This window comes from Hesperophylax consimilis, chromosome 22, assembly GCF_061612785.1.
Source record: "Hesperophylax consimilis isolate HC1 chromosome 22, BYU_Hcon_1.0, whole genome shotgun sequence".
Classification (NCBI taxonomy): Eukaryota; Metazoa; Arthropoda; class Insecta; order Trichoptera; family Limnephilidae; genus Hesperophylax; species Hesperophylax consimilis.
The window spans coordinates 27341185-27362113 of record NC_142857.1 but is presented as its reverse complement, the minus strand read 5'-3'; the positions used below and the strand labels follow the sequence as shown (position 1 = coordinate 27362113).

Sequence of the window (20929 nt, the reverse complement as noted above, 5' to 3'; positions counted from 1 at the left end):
TTCTTCTATATTTCAATGTTGATTTATTATTTTAATGTACTGTATATATAATCAACCACCACAAAACGGGCATGTGCCTACCTTGGTAGTCTTAAGATACCTAATAATTGTAAAAACTAAAAAACACTGAATAAAGAAAAATTAAAAATAAAAAAAAATTCTCAAATACACGGCAATATTTTGGCAAATGAAAGAGTTTTCAAATACGGGTTAAGTTTAGGAATATTAACTCAAGTATTAGATCCTAATCGAAGACACCCATTTACCCGTTTTAAATGCGTAATTTAAGGTGAAAAACTAAGGAAGATGCAAGAAGATCAAATGTCTACATTCACCAGTTTAACGCTTGTACTATGAGTTTCCGGACACCATGTTTATATTATTTGTATGTGAAGCAAAATATACATGTTCCCTAACTAACTAATCTTCATGCGATTTCACCGCAGGGGTAGGCAGAGAGGACGGACCGCCAAACAACTCGGTCTTGGCACACACTACTTGCCTCATTCACATTCATACATCGTCTCATACATACTCTTCTATTATTCTGACTCTTGACATGGCCCGACTCAAGTATCTGATTCACTTGGTCGTGCCATGTCTTCCTCGGGCGTCTCCGACTTCTGCTACCATTCACATTTGCATCGTATATTCTCTTTACACTCCTTTCTTCGCTCATTCGCTTTACATGCCCAAACCATCTAAGCGTCCCTTTCTTGATCTTACTCATTACGCTTACATCAACCTTGCACTCTTTGCGGATCTCCACACTTCTCACGTGATCATACATGGTTTTACCACACATACGCCTCAGGGATCTCATTTCTACATTACTTCTCATCCTTTCTCTGCCAGTTCCATGCCTCATTTCCGTACATCAGGGTAGGTACCAGCACTCCATTGTGGACTGCTAGCTTCGCTTCTTTGAACAATTTTTTTGTTAGCGCCAACTGCGTTCAGTTCTCCATTAATGGAGTTGCCTGCATTTACGCTTCTATCAATATCTCTGTCAGCCTTCCCATCTCTCGTAAACATAATTCCTAAATACACAAACTCATCCACCTGCTCCAATTATTCCTCATTCACAACTATATTGCACACTGTTTTCGATCCTTGAAAAAGGGACTTTACTTTAAGATTATGAATATAATTTACAGTTTCCCCCTTTATTTTTCTTCTTCTTTCGTATGCAGGAATAACGGATGGCGGGTAGCACTAAAAGTAGAATAATTATATACATAAAAATAAAAAGAATATTTGAGAAATATTTTTATTAGACTTCTCCTTTTGTCTATATTTAGCCTCATTTACCTCCTTCTAGTTCCTTCTCCTATCGGAGATTGGCTGCCATCATAGAAATTTCATTGCTTACAAAAAAAAAACAATAATAATTCGCATACCTACTCATTTGGATTATGTATGCACAACAGTCCTTACTAGCGTGAAAATTGACACATTAAAACTTATTCATCTAAATAAGTTTATTAACCTATTTGAGAAAAAAATTCAAAATAGATTACGTTCTTCTTGATAATGTGTCCTTTCTTCACCCTTGAAACTACTGCCATAATTCAAAATATGCCAAACTCGGAAAGAGAATTTTAACCTTTTCAACACTGGTTGTTCCAATGCAATCGATCCCATCGTGTAGCAAATTTGACACAGTGTATGTGCTTTAGTGAGACTTGGACAGATCACATATGCGACACCCGCACAGATCATAGCAATCAACTTTGGTTTGCTCCCTTTTTCTATGCGCCAGATGATGCAATGAATTATTTTTTAATCTTAGTGGAGGGAACGTGGCGTGACTTCATGTGCACCTGAAGAGAGGTCCACTGGATGAAGGCTTGTCCGCAGATGGTGCACTTGAATTTTCGGATGTCGTAGTGCATGTCCAGGTGCGTCCTGAGTTGCTTTCTGTTTTTAAATGCCTTTCCGCACAAGTCGCAGATGAAATTCCTTATATCTGTAACAAAAATGTGATATGATATGGGACAAACAGCTGTATCATTGATTTTTATTTATTGCATCTTACTATACATAAATCACGTTTTTTCTCATAAAAATTAACGTCACTAGGACGAAGCCTGTATCGAGATTATAACCGCAACCTTAATTGCATTAACAGAATCAATAGACCGATCATTGGCTGAGTTAACAAAAGTTACACTGTGGCGCTGTGGATTCAATGCCTTTACAAGCTTAGTCCTCCATCATGACACAAGCAATACTTCGGCTTAGTATGATGGTAGTACGAGTTTTCAAATACTGTTCAGTTATTCGTAACCTGGCAACGATCGTCATTAAAAAAAAAAAATTGCAAAAACCTCACCAATTGTTGAAACGACAACATCAAAATTACAACAAGATGCAATGATGGGCCAGTCCTTACGAAGATCATAAAATTAATTTCAACTCCTTTGTACTTTAGTTCATTAAAATAAACTAAACATATTTATCTACACAGGTTGGATTGTTTGCACCCCTGCTTCATTTAATTTAATTATATTTTTTACATTAACCTCACGCAGGAGGCCCTGAGGAAAATGATTTCCCTTAGGGTCTATGTCATCTCTGGGGATGCTGTGGGTAGAAAGTTACCCATGTTGTAGAAAGGAGGAAACCCAGAGGCCGGCAAATCGATCATAGCTGAGATGTTGAACTCAAGAATGAGTCGCAGAAACGACCCATTCTCATTAGAGGTGAGGCGTATTTATCGTACCCAGTAAAAGTACCGGGTATTTCCATGCGATACTTTGTACTTGTGACAGATCTCTAAAATACCTGGTTCCAAAATACTCATGAGTATTTTATACCGGGACTAAATATTTTTAATAGGTACTTTTACCAGGTATTTTTGACAAGTAAAATACTTAGTAGGTATTTTTGATGGGTATTTTTAGTAGGTATTTTTGATGGGTATTTTTAGTAGGTATTTTTGGTAGGTATTTTTGATGGGTATTTTTAGTAGGTATTTTTGATGGGTATTTTGAGTAGGTATTTTTGGTAGGTATTTTTGACGGATATTTTTGATGGGTATTTTTGATGAGTATTTTTGTTGGGTATTTTTGGTAGGTATTTTTGACCGGCATATTCGACTGGTATTTTGATCAGATATTTAGCGATGGGGAAAATGTGGGGAATTTTCTCCAAACGGAATCCCGTAGCTACCCCTCCCCCATGGTTTTTGAAAAATTATTGTGGGGAATCACATATGAATATTTTGCTTGTGCGGAATTTTTTTCAATGAAGTTCTGTAACAGGTATTTTTTTGTACCTGTACTCATTGTACCCAGTATCGAAAAGTACTCATAGGACTAACCTCTAATTCTCATGTGACAAATGTGAACCATGTAAAAATCTTGGGCGAGCGTTTGGCGTGTATCCCGATTATGCACCCGTGCCGAAGGATTCAATGACAATAGTTCCTCAGAGCATCTTCCATTGTAATACCGGTAGAACAAGGATAGCATTCCTACTCGATGCATATGCTCTATAAATTGCCATCCGCCTGTTAAGATGGAATGGGAATGTAATTAATTAATTTATAATGAATTAATTAATTAATGCCTGGGAATCTAACACGCCCATTTTTGCACAGAGTAAAGGGTATTTTTCAGGTATTTTGGGACTCCAGACCAGAGGTGGCTGCCAAATTCTAATTGATTGATTCTCTGCCTGTTTCAGCATTTGATTGGCTCTATTCTACTAACTTTCTTTTGTAAGCTCGGAATTCACCATTAACAGGTCAGAAGGGAAAAAGGGCAAAGACCATTGCTTCAGATTTCGTCAGACTGATTATATATGGATGGTTCGAAAACTCAACTATGTTCTTGATGGATATCTCCGTCACCGACAGAATAGAATGTTTTAATCTCCCAGTCTGTGGGAAATAGAATCACTTTGAATATTGATATATTTAACATCAATGAATCAGAATTTAAACATCGAGCTTTGTTGCTGCTGGTAAAAAATTGCTTTAATATATATTTTTAATTTCCTAATGTATCTTTAAAGACGAATTGAAATTGTATTTTGTAATGTTTTCAAAATGAATGAGATGAATTGAATTAACAGCCTTCAACTGTAGTATTCATGATGTTATAATTCCTCCTTTTCACTCTCCGGAATCCTTCTGCGGTGGTGGCCACAAGTTTTACAGTCCGCTCTACAAAATAACAACCAATATCTAAGCGATGAAGAGAAAACACAGAGATGAATGGTGACCAAACTTACCGCTGTGTGAGAGTGAGTGCGTGGAGAGTGCCGTCAGGTTAAAGAACATACGATTGCACTGCGGACACGCCACCGTCTTCTCAGCACGGTGAGTTCGCCTAATGTGTATGTTGAGTCGTGTGCCGTTAAAGAATTCCTTGTTGCACTCGGGACATGGGTGCCGATTGTACCTGAGGGCATGTTGTTCTCCTTAGTAAAGTCTGATAGAAAAATGTTGATAAATGGAAGGCGTTGTAATCATTTAAATGGCATCACCAAAATGGTTCACAGGAATAGAATGTAACTTTTTAAAAAAGTACTGTTTTTGCTTTTTTAAAAATGAATACTGTATCAGGATTCCAACTGTCAAGCCGGTGGGACTATAGCATCTCTAATTGGGGTATATTGTGAGGTGGAAAGGACGACAAACACGGCTAAAGCCATTTCAAGCAATGTTTCAATTCTGAATTGTGGTCTTACACCAGGGCGATACTAAGAGTATCTTCCACTGCGGAAAAAGCCACAAGTATACTACATATTATTTTTAATTAATAAATTGTGAAATAACACAAATAAATCAAATAAAATTTACTTAACGCACGCCGGGATTTGAACCCGCGACCATCGGCTTGCTAGTCGAGAGCCTTACCCCTTGACCACGAAGGCCGAATGGATGGAAATTGTGAGGAGTAAGTAGGGAAGTACATGATCTTATTAAATGCGGTAATCTGGAATGCTTGAATGAGCCGTTGGCGCTAGTGAGCTGGCTGTCATGTTAGTGGTGAATCACTGTTTATTCCTATGCAGTCAGGACCATCATAAGCCGTGGGGCACCCTTGGTCACACTTAGTTTATATAAATTTTTAAAAAATAACCAACTTACCAAATTCCGTGTTTCTGGAACTGATGTTCCTTCTTCAGCAGATAAGTAGAGAACACATCATCACATTCCGGACAGGGAAATCTGCGCTCCTTGTTGTGTATATTCTGTATGTGCCTCAACATGCTGTCCTTCCTGATAAACTTGAGGCTGCACTTGGGACACGGCAGCTTCCCGATGTGCGAGTTCAGGTGTTGGTGCAGGCTGGACCAGCCGGCATATTGCTTCCCGCAGTATTCACACAGCTTCTTGGGCACGTGTGTCTCCAGATGCTCTATTAGATCCAGCCTGATTTGATTAACAAATTTTAAACTTTATTATTTTTTTATGTGTTTTAGCTATCAGTCACTAACACCCACATAAATGGGATGAAAAATAAATACTTTTGCTAATGTATTATAAGTGACTAGCTGACGTGTACTCGGCGTTACTGGGGGTTATCCTTAGGACATAGACATACACCACTATGAACTTTTCTGTAGGCCTTTTTATGATATACAATTCAGTAGTACATTATTTTGATGTAACTCATAAGGTTTAGCCAGCGTTATAAATATAGTGCTCAAAAAAATATTTTTACGACATGATTATAAAACATCGACTTTTCTCTACTTTCTACAAAATATAATATGGATGTATCATATATGTACACCTTCCAGAAGAAATACTCTAAATGATGGTGAAAACCTTGTCGAAATCCGTTGCGTAGTTTAGTAAAACTAAGCGCACAAACAGACAGACGCAGAGAGAGACTTTATTTCATACTATTTAGAGATATAACAATGAATTAGGTATTTGTGCCAATCTCATTTTTAGTATTATTTTGTCAGTAATAAAATAATATAGGTTGTTTTCGAGTTAGGCATGCAAACAGATTGTATGAGAATTGTCGCTTGCGCTTCACCTTAACTTCTCCCTGTAACTTGCAAAGAAATCAATAGATACTGATAGTAAAAATATATATAAACTGTAATGTAATCTAAAGTTTAATGTTATGTCTGTATGGTGTTGCCAACTCAGGTCATTTAGAGCCAGTTCAATCAGCTCCAAGAAAAATGGTTTAGTTTCTTAGCTCTTTTCTTTACATATTTTAGCTTTTTTTTACAAGACTCATTCATATAAAATAATAATTATAAGTTATTTCTCTGCCAACCAACCTGATAGGATAAATTTTGTCACAAATGGGACATTGATCGGAGTCTTTATTTAATACAAGTCTTCTATTGTCAATTTCGGGAAACTGTGGTTGATGAATCCACTCGATACGTTTAATATTTTTCTGTTGCATTATTGAACTTTCGTCTTCACTCCACGGGAGTCTGTTAAACTCTTCCCAATTTTCCCAATTGTCCAGAAGCTTTATGTTCTTCTGTTGCTTTTCTTCTATCTTTGTATCTGATGGTTCAACAAAGTCTACATCTAATGAATCGTCATCGTCATCAATAATGTAGACATCTTCAATTTTGACATCAGCTGGAAATATAAAATGGTTATTATTGTTAAACTTTCTTATAAGGTTTTCCAAGGGATGAGAAAAAATCTTATGCAGGATAAATAAACCAATTTTTTTTATTTCAGTTTCTAACAAAAGAACTGAAACAACAAACCTTATAATAATCATAAATGGTGGCTGGTTTTCATAGGTAAACTTTATGAGAAGTGTGTTTTTAAATTACTTTTAAAGTTTTCAAAATTTCTGAGCTCAAGACTAAATGGCAGATTATCACAAAAAGGTGATACCGAATGCTCTGTCCACAAATATTGCAACATTCATACGATGTACATAGGTTTAACTATAATAATAATAATTGTCAGCTTATTACAATTTGATCAAAAGCTAAAACAGGTCGAGAATCACGATTTAATAGGAAATGTTCAAATGTCAAAATGAAACTGATCGTGGATTTGATATAACCCAACCTAACAACTAATGGAGAACCAAGTTTCAAATTTACTAACACACTTCGGCCCCGGAAAGGTAGTTCTACCCGTTCGGTCGATTGATGTTTAACGGCGGGAATGGTAGTTCTTTTGCGCCGGCCTCATTTCAATGGCAGAAAAGACGAAATTATTCAATGTTTTTATATGAACATTATACACCAATCTCTTTGTAAAGGTCCCAACTATATGTACATAATTATCGAATCGTAATGCAAGTCTTTTTTTATATTTATCTTCGTGCCTTTCGTTTACGTCGGTATTTCAACAAAAGGATAGTATATTATTTGTTATTGTAATAACTCAGTTCCTGGAATGAGGGTTTTTATTACTGTGAAACCCGATTCGAATCTCCGTCTCTGTTCCACACCCACTCAACTCCTATGTGCAAGTGAGCGAGAGATGTCAGGCGTATTTAAAGAAAGCAGGTATGGGCAAATACCGATAGGAGGACAGTAATAAACATATTACAAAGTTAATTGAGTTGCATTTAATACTTTTATAGCTTGAGTATGCTGAGTTACTACATAGAAATTTTTATTAAAATATTTTAATTATTTTCAAAGAAATAATGATTTTAAAAAATTAAAGAAATTCGAGCGGGACTTTTATTTTCGCCCAGAAAGCGTAGCGCCAACGCAAAAAATATCCGCCAGAAATATTTTAATTCCTAAGTTTGCAAATTTGTTAATTCCCTTTTCAAAGTTAATTTGTAATATATTTTTAAAGGTTGAAGAAGGAATTTTCATTACCAGGTTCGTATTTAATAATGTCGGACTTGTCTTTGGTGGGACTCTGCCCTCTGACCTGGTCCCCCGCTGTCTCCACTTGTCTACGGAGTGCCATGGCATCTCTCAGCCGCGATACGCACGTCTCACACAGCCAGGCGTAATGCAGATCTATCAACTGACACAAATACATATCACAAAATTTAAGATGCTGAAAATATATTACTATTTTTGATACTGACAATGATGTGAAATTCCATTATAATCTCATATTTTTTTCAATTTATTTTTCAATCCATCTTTACGTTTGTAAAAAGTGATTCTAACCAAACTAAACTGGAAACTGAACATGTCAAATAATATTATAATTTTTTTTAAATGGAAAAATCCTTTGCATCTGTTGAAATATTCAAGAAGAAATATCTTTACGTCATCTAGATGCATGAAAAAACTGTAACTGATCCACAAAATGTCTTTTTTCTTACATGCACACTTTATTTTTATATAATTTTTTTGGTTCCATGCTAACTCAACACACTTTTAAAAAGTGATATAAAGTCATTAAAAACAATGAAAAAATATATTTTTTAACCTAACCTAACCTAACCTACTTAACCCAGTTAATAAAGTTTTTGTTTCATCACTTTATATAACTTTTTAAAGATGTGACGAATTATCATTTTGATGATTATTCGGTCACCAATTTTTTTATGTTCCATAAAACCCCCAATCGGGCGTAATAAATGTTTGTTGATTACAAATTTGCTTTACAACAAACCATTCTTGTTTATTCTTATACTAATGTTAAGCTATATTCTGTATAATACCCAATCTGACATTATAAAGGTTTGCTAAATACTAACATGCTTAACAATAAACATTTCATATTTATTTTACTAACATCAACAATATTACTAAATAGTGTTCCGTTCCTACTTAATAGTACCTTAAGTACCGATCTTGTACTCTTATTATTATTTTTTATTTTACTGTAAAGGAGTGTAAGGAGAATATACGATGCAAATGTGAATGGTAGCAGAAGTCGGGGACGCCCGAGGAAGACATGGCACGAACAAGTGAATCAAATACTTGAGTCTGGCCATGTCAAGAGCCAAAATAATAGAAGAGCATGTATGAATGTGAATGAGGCAAGGAGTGTGTACCAAGACCGAGTTGTTTGACGGTCCGTCCTCTCTGCCTACCCCTGCAGTGAAACGGCGTGATGGTTAGTTAGTTAGAATTTGCAAAGTTTGTACATGATTTTGGCATAAAGTATAAATTCAATTTTTTTTCACAGTCCTCCTCATTGAGGTTTCCTGTTCTGAGACAGCCTGTAGTTTTTAAACATTTGTATTTAGTTTCAGGTTGTCTTTACATCGTCTTCATAATGTTTGTAAGTTGAATATCACTTTGTGCTCTCAGCCATGTTTTTACTTTTGTTTTAAATATATTCATTTCCGTTTTTTTTTTTTTATTTGGCAGAGCATTGTATAATTTTGTAGCATAAAATTAAATTTTTCTCTGTCCAAAAGATGTGTTCAAACTGGGAGTAACCAGTATATTTTGGCTTATTACTCTGGTTAAGTATTTATATTGGGCAGTGGAGTATTTAGATATATTTTTTATTAGATATTTTTTTAATAAAGTTTTTGTATATTGTTGACTTGGAAGTTTTTAAATATTTCTTCTGTTGGAGTTCTAACCGGAACTTTTAGAATTGTCTTTAGTTCTGCTTTTAGGGCTACGTTCAGCCGCTGTGTGTGAGTGCTCAAGACAGACCCCCAACCAGTTATCCCGTACTCTATTAGTGATTGACACAAAGCGTAGTACACTTTTTTAATGTCGTTTATGTTGAGGATATTACGAATGTTTCTAAAGAAGAATATGAACCTCGTGAGTTTTTTTGTAATTATGTCAATGTGCGAGTTCCATCGGATATTATTTATTTATATATATATTTTTTTTTGTATATTTTTATTTAGTTATAAAATTACATTTTAATATTTAGTATAAACCTTATAAGTTATTTATGACATTAAGGACACTTTACAATACATCTAAAACTTATTATTTATCGTATTTAGGCATAAGAAAAGAATAATATCGTATTTAGGCATAAGAAAAGAATAATATCATATTTAGGCATAAGAAAAGAATAATATCGTATATAAGCATAAGAAAAGAATAATATCGTATTTAGGCATAAGAAAAGAATAATATCGTATTTAAGAAAAGAATAATATTGTATTTAGGCATAAGAAAAGCAGCAAGGCTTTTGCTTCTTTTACATCTGTCGGTAATTCTTTAAATTTTAAATACTTTAAAATAGAGATTATTGAACAACTATTACTTGAATGTACAACAATTATCAACTATAACTAGTTTTGTACTTGCTTATATTGTCTGTACTCTGCCTATTATGCTATGTAATATACACTCATTATAGTACTCCTGATCAGCTTACCTTAAACATTGTAAACATATAAAAGCCTTCATGGTGTGAATAAATAAATTTCCCATACATTCTAATGGCAACATGCTACACTAGCGCCCCTAGCAGCATGAGTGCGCCTTGGTTTACTTTCATACATTTTAATGGATTTTCTGTGAAATGTATTCTATATTTTAATTTAATAAATTATAGAAATCGAAAAAAATAGGTAACCTACTACTGTATATGAACTTACTGCTGTTTTTTCTCATACATAAAAATATTAAAACAGCTATTAATCCTATCTTTGATAGTTTAGAAAGGTAATAAAATATTTTACAAATAAATATGACAATTATTATCATTAATTCTATTTATGTAAGCTTTAATGAGGACTAATTAGTATTATAGGGTATTTATTATTTAACAAATTATTATAAGCAATAATTAGTCACCTAAAATATCATTACAAATTGAAAATATCTCCGGAGTAAAAATAAATGCCGCTGACGGGAATTGAACCCGCACCTTCTGACGTCCGGTCAGGTGCTCTTGACCACTGAGCTACGTCGGCTTATTCCCAACCCGTCAAATAAGTCAATATGTACTAGTACTTCAATCAACTCGAAAGAGGCGATTACTCTTATGAGGAAATTGAACAAACTTTAAACCTATCTTCTTTAGAAAAACGTAGAAAAGACTCCGATCTAATTTGCATATTTAAAATAATCAACAGTATAACCGACTCACCTGAACTGTTACAACTCATTCAATTCAACATCCCATCACGTAGACTCCAAAATAATGAATTGTTGTTCCTCAATCACCACTCAACTAACTATGGGTACCATTCTTCTTTGTCCAGAATGTCGAGACTTGTAAACTCAAGTCAGAGCATTGAATTTTTTGGTGCAAGTCTAAATGACTTTCAAAAAGTGATACGTAATGTGTAATTTATCACAACTTAATCGTTATTGATGCTCTGACTTGTAGTTATTTTCTATATGTACATTTTCTATTTTACATTCTCTTTGCCCTTCACATTCATGTACTCTCCACTCACTGTCATCTATGTTTTCTTATTCATGTCAATATTATGGTTTTAATGGACATATTGTCCGTAAATTAATAAATAAATAAATAAACAATTACTGCTTATTATATTTTTTCACCTGTAAACAACCAACTTTATTTTTGTAGGAAAGGCTTTGTTAGTGCTAAATTTCTCACTAGATGGCGTCGAGACATATTATATCTACATTTGTTGGTAAAATATTTTGACTGGTCAAATATTATCATTTTTCAATGATAAACTGATGTTTTCTTTATTTTTATTATCATTTTTTTGTTATCCTTTGTGTTATGCATAAAAAACTTTGTCTTATAAACATAAGTTTGTCGTTAAAAAATATTATTTATTGTAATTAATTCAATTCAATTTCCACAATTATATCTAACCTGTTAAAAGTTTTTTGCATCCTGAAAAAGTGTTTTTGTTGTGTGTAATTATTACACCCGTAAACTGCACACACAGAACCTACTTTTTGGGACATTTTTATATATCTATATTTTTGATCAAAATACAAATTAGAGAGCGCAACATACAAAGTAGTAAATAAATCCAATTGGCCACCATTAAAAGGAATGCCAACGTCATTATGCTACACTAGCGACCAGAGTTGTTGATATTGCCAATATTTTATGGAGTTGGACGTATTATCAATATTGTAGGGTATTTGATAGTCTATAATGGCATCAGTATGAAGAGATAGGGTAAATATTCGGAATCGCTGGACACGGATTATACGATATCTATATATATCCTTCCTATTTATATCCTTGCTTTATAACTGCCGGCATCTGTGTTTCCTCCCTCCTACAACATGGGACTCTTCAAGACCCATGTTCACTTCTTTCTCTCCACAAAAAGACCCTCCACACAGCATCCCCAAAGATGACATAGGCCCTGAGGGAAATTATTTTCTTCAAGGCCTCCTGTGTGGAGTTAATATTAAAAAAAAATCCTTTTATAGTAATTAAGGTAAATCAGAAGGTTTTATCAAAAAATATTTCGTATAATCCGTGTCCAACGATTCCGAATAATTACCAGAGATAGTTTGATGTTTAAGAATGCGATCTAACTTTAAAGTGCGTACGTATTGTTATAAGTTTACCTTTATATAAAAACAAGACATCAACATTTGTGTGCAGTTTTCCGGTAGGCCATCTGGACTTAAACCACCGTTAATTATCCTTAGATTGTAAGAACTCTCGCAAAAGGCACAAGAGTCTGTGAAGAGTTTGGGCAAAACCACTTCTCTCGGTTTTATAAACATTTCTTCAAACTTCATATCTTTGGTGAATCTAAAATAAACAATAAATTTTGAAATACGTTGGAAAGCAACATGATTAATGTTCACGATATGAATGAATCAAAATAAATATCGTATAAATAAATAGGGAAAATCTAACATTTTATATTCATGCGAATAATCGGACGTCATTTTCTTGTTGATTACTGAAAGAAATCACTGGAAAGAATAATGTGGCGGATTTTGCGTTCTTGGGGTTCAGCATTCAGAAAACTAACAGTATATAAATAAACCACCCACTAACGGTGATAAATAAAAATAAAATCTAAGAAGATAAAATATAAATAAACAGTAAATAAAAGAATCCAGCTGTCAGAATTTATATCCATAGAAACTTACGATATTCAAAAAAGATTAGACAGATAGATTATGTCGGAGTGTTGTAGAGTAGCCATGAAAAGTTCACCCACACAAGGATAATAAAAAATGTCGCAGACACGAAAGTATTAAAATGTCCCGCCACCTCATAAAATACATTTTACCGAACTCTTATATTTTGTAGTACCTACTACATTTATTTTGTCTTACCACAAATGGTTTGTCCCAATACAAATATTTGTTTTGCTCGATGCCCGGCAACCAGTGACGATTTGTTAGCGTAGAGGCTCTAGATTTCGTATAAGAAAAATACTTGTGTTACAGCCGTTTAGCATCTGCTGAGAAGAGTAATACACTTTGTATGAGGTATTTGATGTACATTGAGCTGGGTCCAGACATGTTCTTTTGTCCGTACCGTACCTCCGTTTCGTACCAGCGTCGCGATCCAAAAACTCTGGACGCATCATCTTTTGTCCGTACCGTACCTCCGTTCCGTATCCGCGTCGCGATCAAGAGCCCGTATCTCCGTAACGTCGCTGCGATCATCGCGTGTTCATTTCCTCCCATGCATCTTGCTTTATATTTTTATTGTAATAATTCCTGTTTCCGGGATCCCACAGAACTTCCCTGGCCCTATATCCATCGATAAACTTCACAATATTATAGTTATCCCACTGCATTTTTCACGCTGATTCGGGTAGTGACAGAGAACACGACCAATGCACGCCGCGAACACGTCCAGACTGGCGCAGACCCGTACCGTATCGCCTTTGAACGGGCCGAAAAACCGACTCGCGATGGATCGGAGCGTACCTCTATCCGTATCGAGATGCCGTACCACCGTACCGTACCGAACGGGCGTCCAAACTAGCGTTCTTGATCGCGACGCTGGTACGAAACGGAGGTACGGTACGGACAAAAGAACATGTCTGGACCGAGCTTTACGTGCTTTTATGAAATTTGAACAGAAGTTCTTTGAAGTATGAACTCTCCAAAGTATGAAGTATTTATTTGTTTATGTGCATAGGCACATTATCATTAACGCTACAGATAGTTGTGAAGCATTGATAGTAGGTGGGCACTGTTCAATATTTGAAATTATAAGACAGTATTTGTTTTCGCTGAATCTTTAATACTTATTAATTACACAAATAGCAGTGGCGTGCTTTGTTCTACGATCAATAGTGGGGTGTGTGTAGTTCATCAAGTTTGGGTACGAACTGTTCATTGCAGTGGCGCTTTTCAATCGTAGCACTCGAACTCACGTCAAGTTCAAAACCGCCCCTATTGCATTGAATATTTTCAAGTAGCCATTTTATTATCATCTTCTTTTTATTGATTTCATTTGTAATTAAATTTCTTACAAATATAAAATAATAATTTGTAAAATAAGCATTCATAACTATGTACATGTTTTTTCTGAATGACTCTTTCTCTTGCAATTATTACTTGGTTGTAAAATAAAGTATCTTCCTTCAAACGGAGGATCCAGGAATCACAAATTTTCTCAGATTCAGATTGATCAACCACCTATAAGTTTTTTTTAAAGGTGTATCTCACACATAAAAGATATTCGCCTTAACACAAAGATAAAATAAATATATGTACACGTATACATTCTAAGTCGTGTTACCTGTATATGGAAAATAGACACAATTGTATTAAAATAATTTTTGCCATTTCCATCGGTGAAGGATTTGTAATGTATATTTCTTGGGTTGTTTTTAGATTCGGTACAAATCATACACCAACCTATAGTGAAATTTACGGGAAAGCGTTTTTTACTTTTTGTCAAAATATCGTTTTCAAATTTTATTTCTTTGTTGTCACTGAAAAAATAAAGGTTATTTATTAGTGGTCGCGTGTGTGGCTTGTTTTACGATTCACAATTTGATATCCAATAATAAAGTTTACAGCCTTTTGCTACATTTTTAAACCATAGAAAACAAAATAGTATCGTGATTGGTTTATTTATGATAGTATCTGTCAAAATATGCGGCCGTATTTTCAAGAATATTTTGGCGAATGGACGAATTTACAAATATGCTGCTCGTATTTGGGTTAAGTTTAGGAATATTAAAAGTCAAGTCTTAATTCCTAATCGACGACACCCATTTACCGAAGATATTATGGAAAAACTACCATTTATTACAATAAACCAGCCGATGAAGATTTTCAAAACGAAATCTTCGCCCGGGCTTTGCGCAATATGCAACAATGAAAGTGAAAAACTAAGGAACATGGAAGAAGATCACACGTTCAAAGGGGAGATAGAAAACTATACTAAAATGCTGCTGAAATGCTTTAATATTAAGGTGCTAAATTTATGTATTATTGAGTTATGAATGTTCAGTGACATGTGTGACTGCATTTCAATTTACAGATGACCAAAAATGAGGGAAAACTGGTGTAAGACCACCATTCAGAATTAAAACATAGCTTGAAATGGCTTTAGTCGTGTTTGGGGACCAGATCTGAATAGCCAGGTACTCCCCCACCTTTCTCCTCCCCTCCCCACAATCTTTAAACATACTCCAATTGGAGATGCCATAGTCGTACTGGCTCCAGACGGTTAGGAGCAGTTGGTACTCTCGTGCGGTATTCACACATAAAAAACTTAAATATGTTTGAGTAAACATGAGCAAAATAGGTTTTTAGGGTGTTAGTTTGGGTTATTTTAATAATTTATTCGTATTTCCTAACTTTCAAAATTCTAATGCTTCTCTTACCATCCCCCTCGTCATTAATAGTTATTTCTAACAATAATAATTAGATAACTTGTGTAGTGCCTTTTTTGTGAAATATCAACTCAAGGGCGCTGTACAATTTAGTTCCTAGGCTGTATCTAATTTTATTCTTTACAAACAGATTCAGAAAAACATACTTTATTGTAGAAATTAAGTTGAAACCTTTCTATAAACCATTGTCATTCAGCCCTTTCGCAGTGCCACAGAGCAGGCGCGTAAACATTTTATATCTCATCTTATTCCTATATAATATTTTTAACTATTAAATTGGGCACAATCGTAAAACAAAATTAAAATGAATTACCTATCTAAATATATGAAATTGGAAGAAAATAATAATTATTGCAGCCACAAGCATTGCTTCTGGAGCTCGCGCGCTAGTTACACTGGCTAGGAACCGATGTACATACCAATTGTCATTTGCTCGCAAACATCTCCAGACTGTCAAAATACACAAAATGTACTGAAAAAAAATGCATATCGATGTGCAGCGGGAAGGTGACACGAAGAGAATCGGAAATATCCGAAGAAAGGACTCCAGCGAAATAATTATTTTTACCTAGGGTTTGAGCAAGATAGTAGGTAAAAATATTTCTCTTATAAAATGCAACCATGATTTTTTATTAGGAAAGGGAACCTATTTAACATTGACATTATTAGTTTTTTTGTTATACAGTTTTGCGTTTTTAATCACTTATTGCAAACTTCATATTATCAAAGCTCATTAGCTGAGTAAAGTAAACGTTTACTGTTGGTTCATTACTGTGTAGAATTATTCTGGTATTACAAATAATTATAAGCAATAATTAGTCACCTGAAATATCAATACAAATTGAAAATAGCTCCCTAGTAAAAATAATGTCGCATAATATAATGAAATAATGAAATACGATTAATTAGGAAATAAAGTTGGTTGTTTACAGGTGGAAAAAATATAATAAGCAGTAATTGTTGATTGAGGTACTAGAACATATTGAATCATTTGGCGGGTTGGAAATAAGCCGACATAGCTCAGTGGTTTCAGAGCACCTGACCGGACATCAGAAGGTACGGGTTCAATTCCCGTCGGCGGCAATTATTTTTACTCGGGAGATATTTTCAATTTGTATTGATATTTCAGGCGAAAAATTATTGCTTATAATTATTTGTTATCCTTTGTGCTATGCATAAAACCTTGTCTTATAAACATTAGTTCATCATTAAAAAATAATAATATTGTGGTATTGCTATTTTTAGATAAAATTGAATACCATTGCCTTTTTAAAATGACTAATGTAATAATAAATGTGGACTATATTAAAAAGAACTTAGATAATCACACTTACATATAAATTATACATATACATTACGATTTATTTATTTATTAATTTAAACGCCCTGATGGGCTTTTACATGATACATATTTTACATGATTTACTGCATAATTCAGTGCCAACAGAAGGTTTTTTATTTTTAAAACAAAAACAATTTATAAATCAAGTATGTTTGCACATACATACAGTTATTATATATGTGTGTTAAAAACTAAAAAGGAGTATGCAATGTACTCGTATAGAGACAAGATTTTTTTTTTAAAAGACAAGAAATGATAAAAGTTAATAACAAGTAAATAGGTCTGAAATTAGTTGCCTTTTGAAACCCACAAAAGTAATTCATTTTGATGAATTGCTGGGTGAACCACCAAACATTTAAGACACCAAGATAAGTTGACATCTCGGCAGGAGAATGCTTTCTTGTGCCCAAAAGCTCGACTGTAGAATGATTTGCTGGCGTTTATGTTTTCTTTCTCCTACTCTAAGTACATATAAGACTTATATTTACTTAATTCTCTCTTAAAATGTCCTCCCGCGTGGAGATTATATAGATAATATCAGCTTTCCACACATTTCTAATCTGCTTTTGAAAATATTTCAGATTTACCATTTTCAAGAAGAGGAGAAGTTTAACATAGATATATGCGAGAGGTGCGTGTCACAACTAAAAGACGCGTACCACTTCCGGAAGCAGGTAGAGGCGGTAGACGAGAGTTTGGGCCGCAGGACAAGAAGTAGAGGTAACTCACCATGAATTATAGGAATATGTAATCATTTTATTTTGTTGTCCTTATTTTAACTGCTCCGTTTTTATTTCAGAAAGCACCAATAAAATGATGCAGATCATACTCGACAAATATAGCAACGAAAGCGGACGGGATGACACTTTAAGACAAATACTATTGAAGAAACGAATCAAATCAGAAATACTAGAAAAACTGAAAATATCCAAAGAAACCAGATTTAGCAATTGCCTAATTAGGAAAAAAAGTCAGGATGATAAAATACACAAGAAACTCAACAGATTAGAGAAATCAAAAAAGAAAAAGGACAAAAAGAAATTTAAAAAGAATGGTCTTTTTAAAAGCTATGAAATGGAACACCATATAAAAACAGAAGATGCAGATGATTTGATAGAAAACACTTTTGATGGTGATTTTGATTCTTTCTTCCAGCAAAGCAGTGAAGATGAATCAATCCATTCAGCAGACATCAAAACCTCAACGGGATTCGTGAAGCACGACCCGGTGGTTGCTAAAAAAGAGATATTTCTAATACCGGCGCTCGAGAACTCTGCGACATCCTGTCCGATATGCGAAATGGTGCCAAACTCCCGACAATCATTATTACGGCATTATTACGACACACATTTTCCAAGTTTTCTTTGTCATTTGTGTGGGTATGGCACGACGTTACGCGACAGTTTCACGGGTCACATGAAAACGCACCGCGGTGTGAAATACTCGTGCAGTTCTTGCTCCAAGACGTTCTTCTCGCCGATATCGCGCTACCACCACGAGAAGGCGATCCACAGAAAGATCCCTCTGTTTAGCTGCACCATGTGCAAGTCAACCTTTTCTCATAGCGTCACGCGACGGAAGCACATGTTTGAGAAGCATGGAGTGGAATGCGCTAAACATGTGTGCACGGAGTGCGGGAAGGTGTTCTACAGCGGGCACAGACTGTCGGTGCACGTGAAGAGATCGCATCTTCAGCACCGACCTTTCTCTTGCAGCGTCTGCGGGTATAGCTTCTTCCAGAACTGTGATTTGAGAGATCACATGACTAAGCACACTGGTTGGTATTTTTCTTTTTCGGTTTAATGTTTTTTTTTCAATTTATTTTGCTGGTCAAAATTAGATTTTACATTCCAGATTTTCCTCTATCTTACACACAAAGGGTTTACTAAAGCAAGCAAACAAGTGAAACTAATTATTTTTCACTATCTATGGTGTATCAGGAACTCCAGTCAATTTTCTTTCTTTATTTTTAACGATATTTTGCACATTTTCATAGTACAATTAATTAACCGATTTGAGTTCTTTATGATTTTAATTCAGGAGTGGTAGATGTTCTAACTACCGTCTTGTGAAACACCAATAATGAATGCCATAGCCCTCTGACTTCAGGTTGTTGATACTGTTTTGCGGTGTTCATCTCAAAAAATGAAAGAAAATTGTTAAAAATGGAAATAATTATAACTATGCCATAATAAATGTATTATTCTATAGGAGCCAAGGACTTTAACTGCGACCAGTGCGGCAAATGCTTCTCGCGCCGCGCCTGCCTCATGGAGCATCTCAAGATCCACGCCAACATCCGCAACTTCCGCTGCCAGCTGTGCGACAAAACCTTTGTGCAGAAGGTCTCGCTCAAGGGACACATGAAAACCCACGAACGTAACCCCCCCATCAACAAGTGAACCATTGAAGTGTGATTTATAACAAATGCTTCTCGAAACCGCGCCGCGTCTGTCTCATGGAGCATCTCAAGATCCACGGCAACATCCGCAACTTCCGCTGCCAGCTTTGCGACAAAACCTTTGTGCAGAAGGTCTCGCTCAAGGGACACATGAGGACCCATGAACGTAACCCCCCCATCAACAAGTTAACTATAGAAGTGTGACCATGCATCGATGTTGAAGGGATCAATGACGCTAGTTCCTCGGAGCAACTATTTGTTTGTATTATCATGATTTTTTCCAAGGCTAAGAAGGTTCAGATAAAGAGGTGAGATAGGTAAACCTCTTGACGTAGCTGACCCCTGGATATGGATGAATTTCGATAATGGAAGCACCCTGAATTTTTGACATAGGCAAATTTTTTTGTATATAAATTTAATGTCAGTGTGATGATGTTTGTTTTATTTTAGACTAGAATTTATTGTGAAAACTATGTCGGACTACCGAGGAAACATATTAACTAAAATAATATATTTTCCACTTTGTCAATCCATAATGTAATATGGAATCATTGTTTGACGAGGAGCAACAAACTCAGCTATCGGTCAGATGGAAATCACAGATAAAACCATCCCAAAGATAATACTTAAAATCATAGAATGACTGACACAGACCAAATATTCAACTTGCTTGACGTACTACAAATACGCCAATCTATCTATCAATATCTATATACATAAATAAAAATGGAAATGTTCATTTGTTCAAAATCTTAAATCTCCCAAAGTACTTCACCGATTGCTTTGAAATTTTGACACAACTTTGCATTCGAATACGAGTGTGTTTTTATGTACCTATATTATATAGATGTCACCCGTGACAGGTAAAACATGTTTTTTTTGAACAGCGCAATCTGTTGGATGTAAAAGCAACACTCGCTATTGTTTCTCTATCTGCACAGACAGACTGAACCACAGCAATACGTGGTGGGGTACAGCTAGTTATACATAAAAAAACACTTAACTAAATTTTTGAACAAAAAAATAATTTCAACAAACACAAACTATCATTAATAAACGAGTTAGACAAGCATACAAAAAAACTCCAACGGTAAACACAAGCTTTGGACAAAGACACCACAAATATCAGGCAATAAAAGCATTCAACAATCTTTCACTGACACAAAAAATGAGAGAAACCGAAAAACACTTCAAATACCCAAATTGAAAGATGGATTAAAGAAAAAATGAAATTGTAACGTAAAATAATGAAACATAAAAACCTTATTCACAATACACACTTCATTGTATATAGTGATGTATAAATTCCCGGGAATTTATTTCTGGGGAATTTTCACGGGAATATTCCCCTGGACGGGGAATTTTGGGAATTTTTATTCTAATAACATAATACCTCAAAAAGAATAATATTTATTAAATAAAAAATAAAATATACCCACATATGGTACATATAGAGCAAGATATATCCATAAAAACTATTCCCATATATATAGGAATAGGATCCAAGAGAAAAAAATAACAAAAAAACACCGATCAAAATTATTTTAAAGTGAGTAGTATCTC

At 34.7% G+C, this 20929-nt stretch overlaps 2 protein-coding genes across 2 annotated transcripts; one reads left to right on the top strand and one right to left on the bottom strand.

Moving 5' to 3' along the window:
* Positions 1-1306: 1306 nt before the first annotated feature.
* LOC149413388 (uncharacterized) lies at positions 1307-12863 on the bottom strand. The gene is made up of 7 exons (XM_089645122.1): positions 12668-12863; positions 12370-12559; positions 7789-7942; positions 6256-6571; positions 5102-5386; positions 4240-4409; positions 1307-1969 (listed from the first exon to the last, which is right to left on the bottom strand). The coding sequence occupies exons 1-7, from the start codon at positions 12697-12699 to the stop codon at positions 1776-1778; spliced, it is 1341 nt and encodes a 446-aa protein (XP_089501248.1). The 5' UTR covers positions 12700-12863; the 3' UTR covers positions 1307-1775.
* Positions 12864-14871: 2008 nt separating this feature from the next.
* LOC149413387 (uncharacterized) lies at positions 14872-19756 on the top strand. Its single transcript, XM_089645044.1, has 4 exons — positions 14872-15200; positions 17547-17685; positions 17765-18742; positions 19177-19756. The coding sequence occupies exons 1-4, from the start codon at positions 15015-15017 to the stop codon at positions 19365-19367; spliced, it is 1494 nt and encodes a 497-aa protein (XP_089501170.1). The 5' UTR covers positions 14872-15014; the 3' UTR covers positions 19368-19756.
* The last annotated feature ends 1173 nt before the right edge of the window (positions 19757-20929 follow it).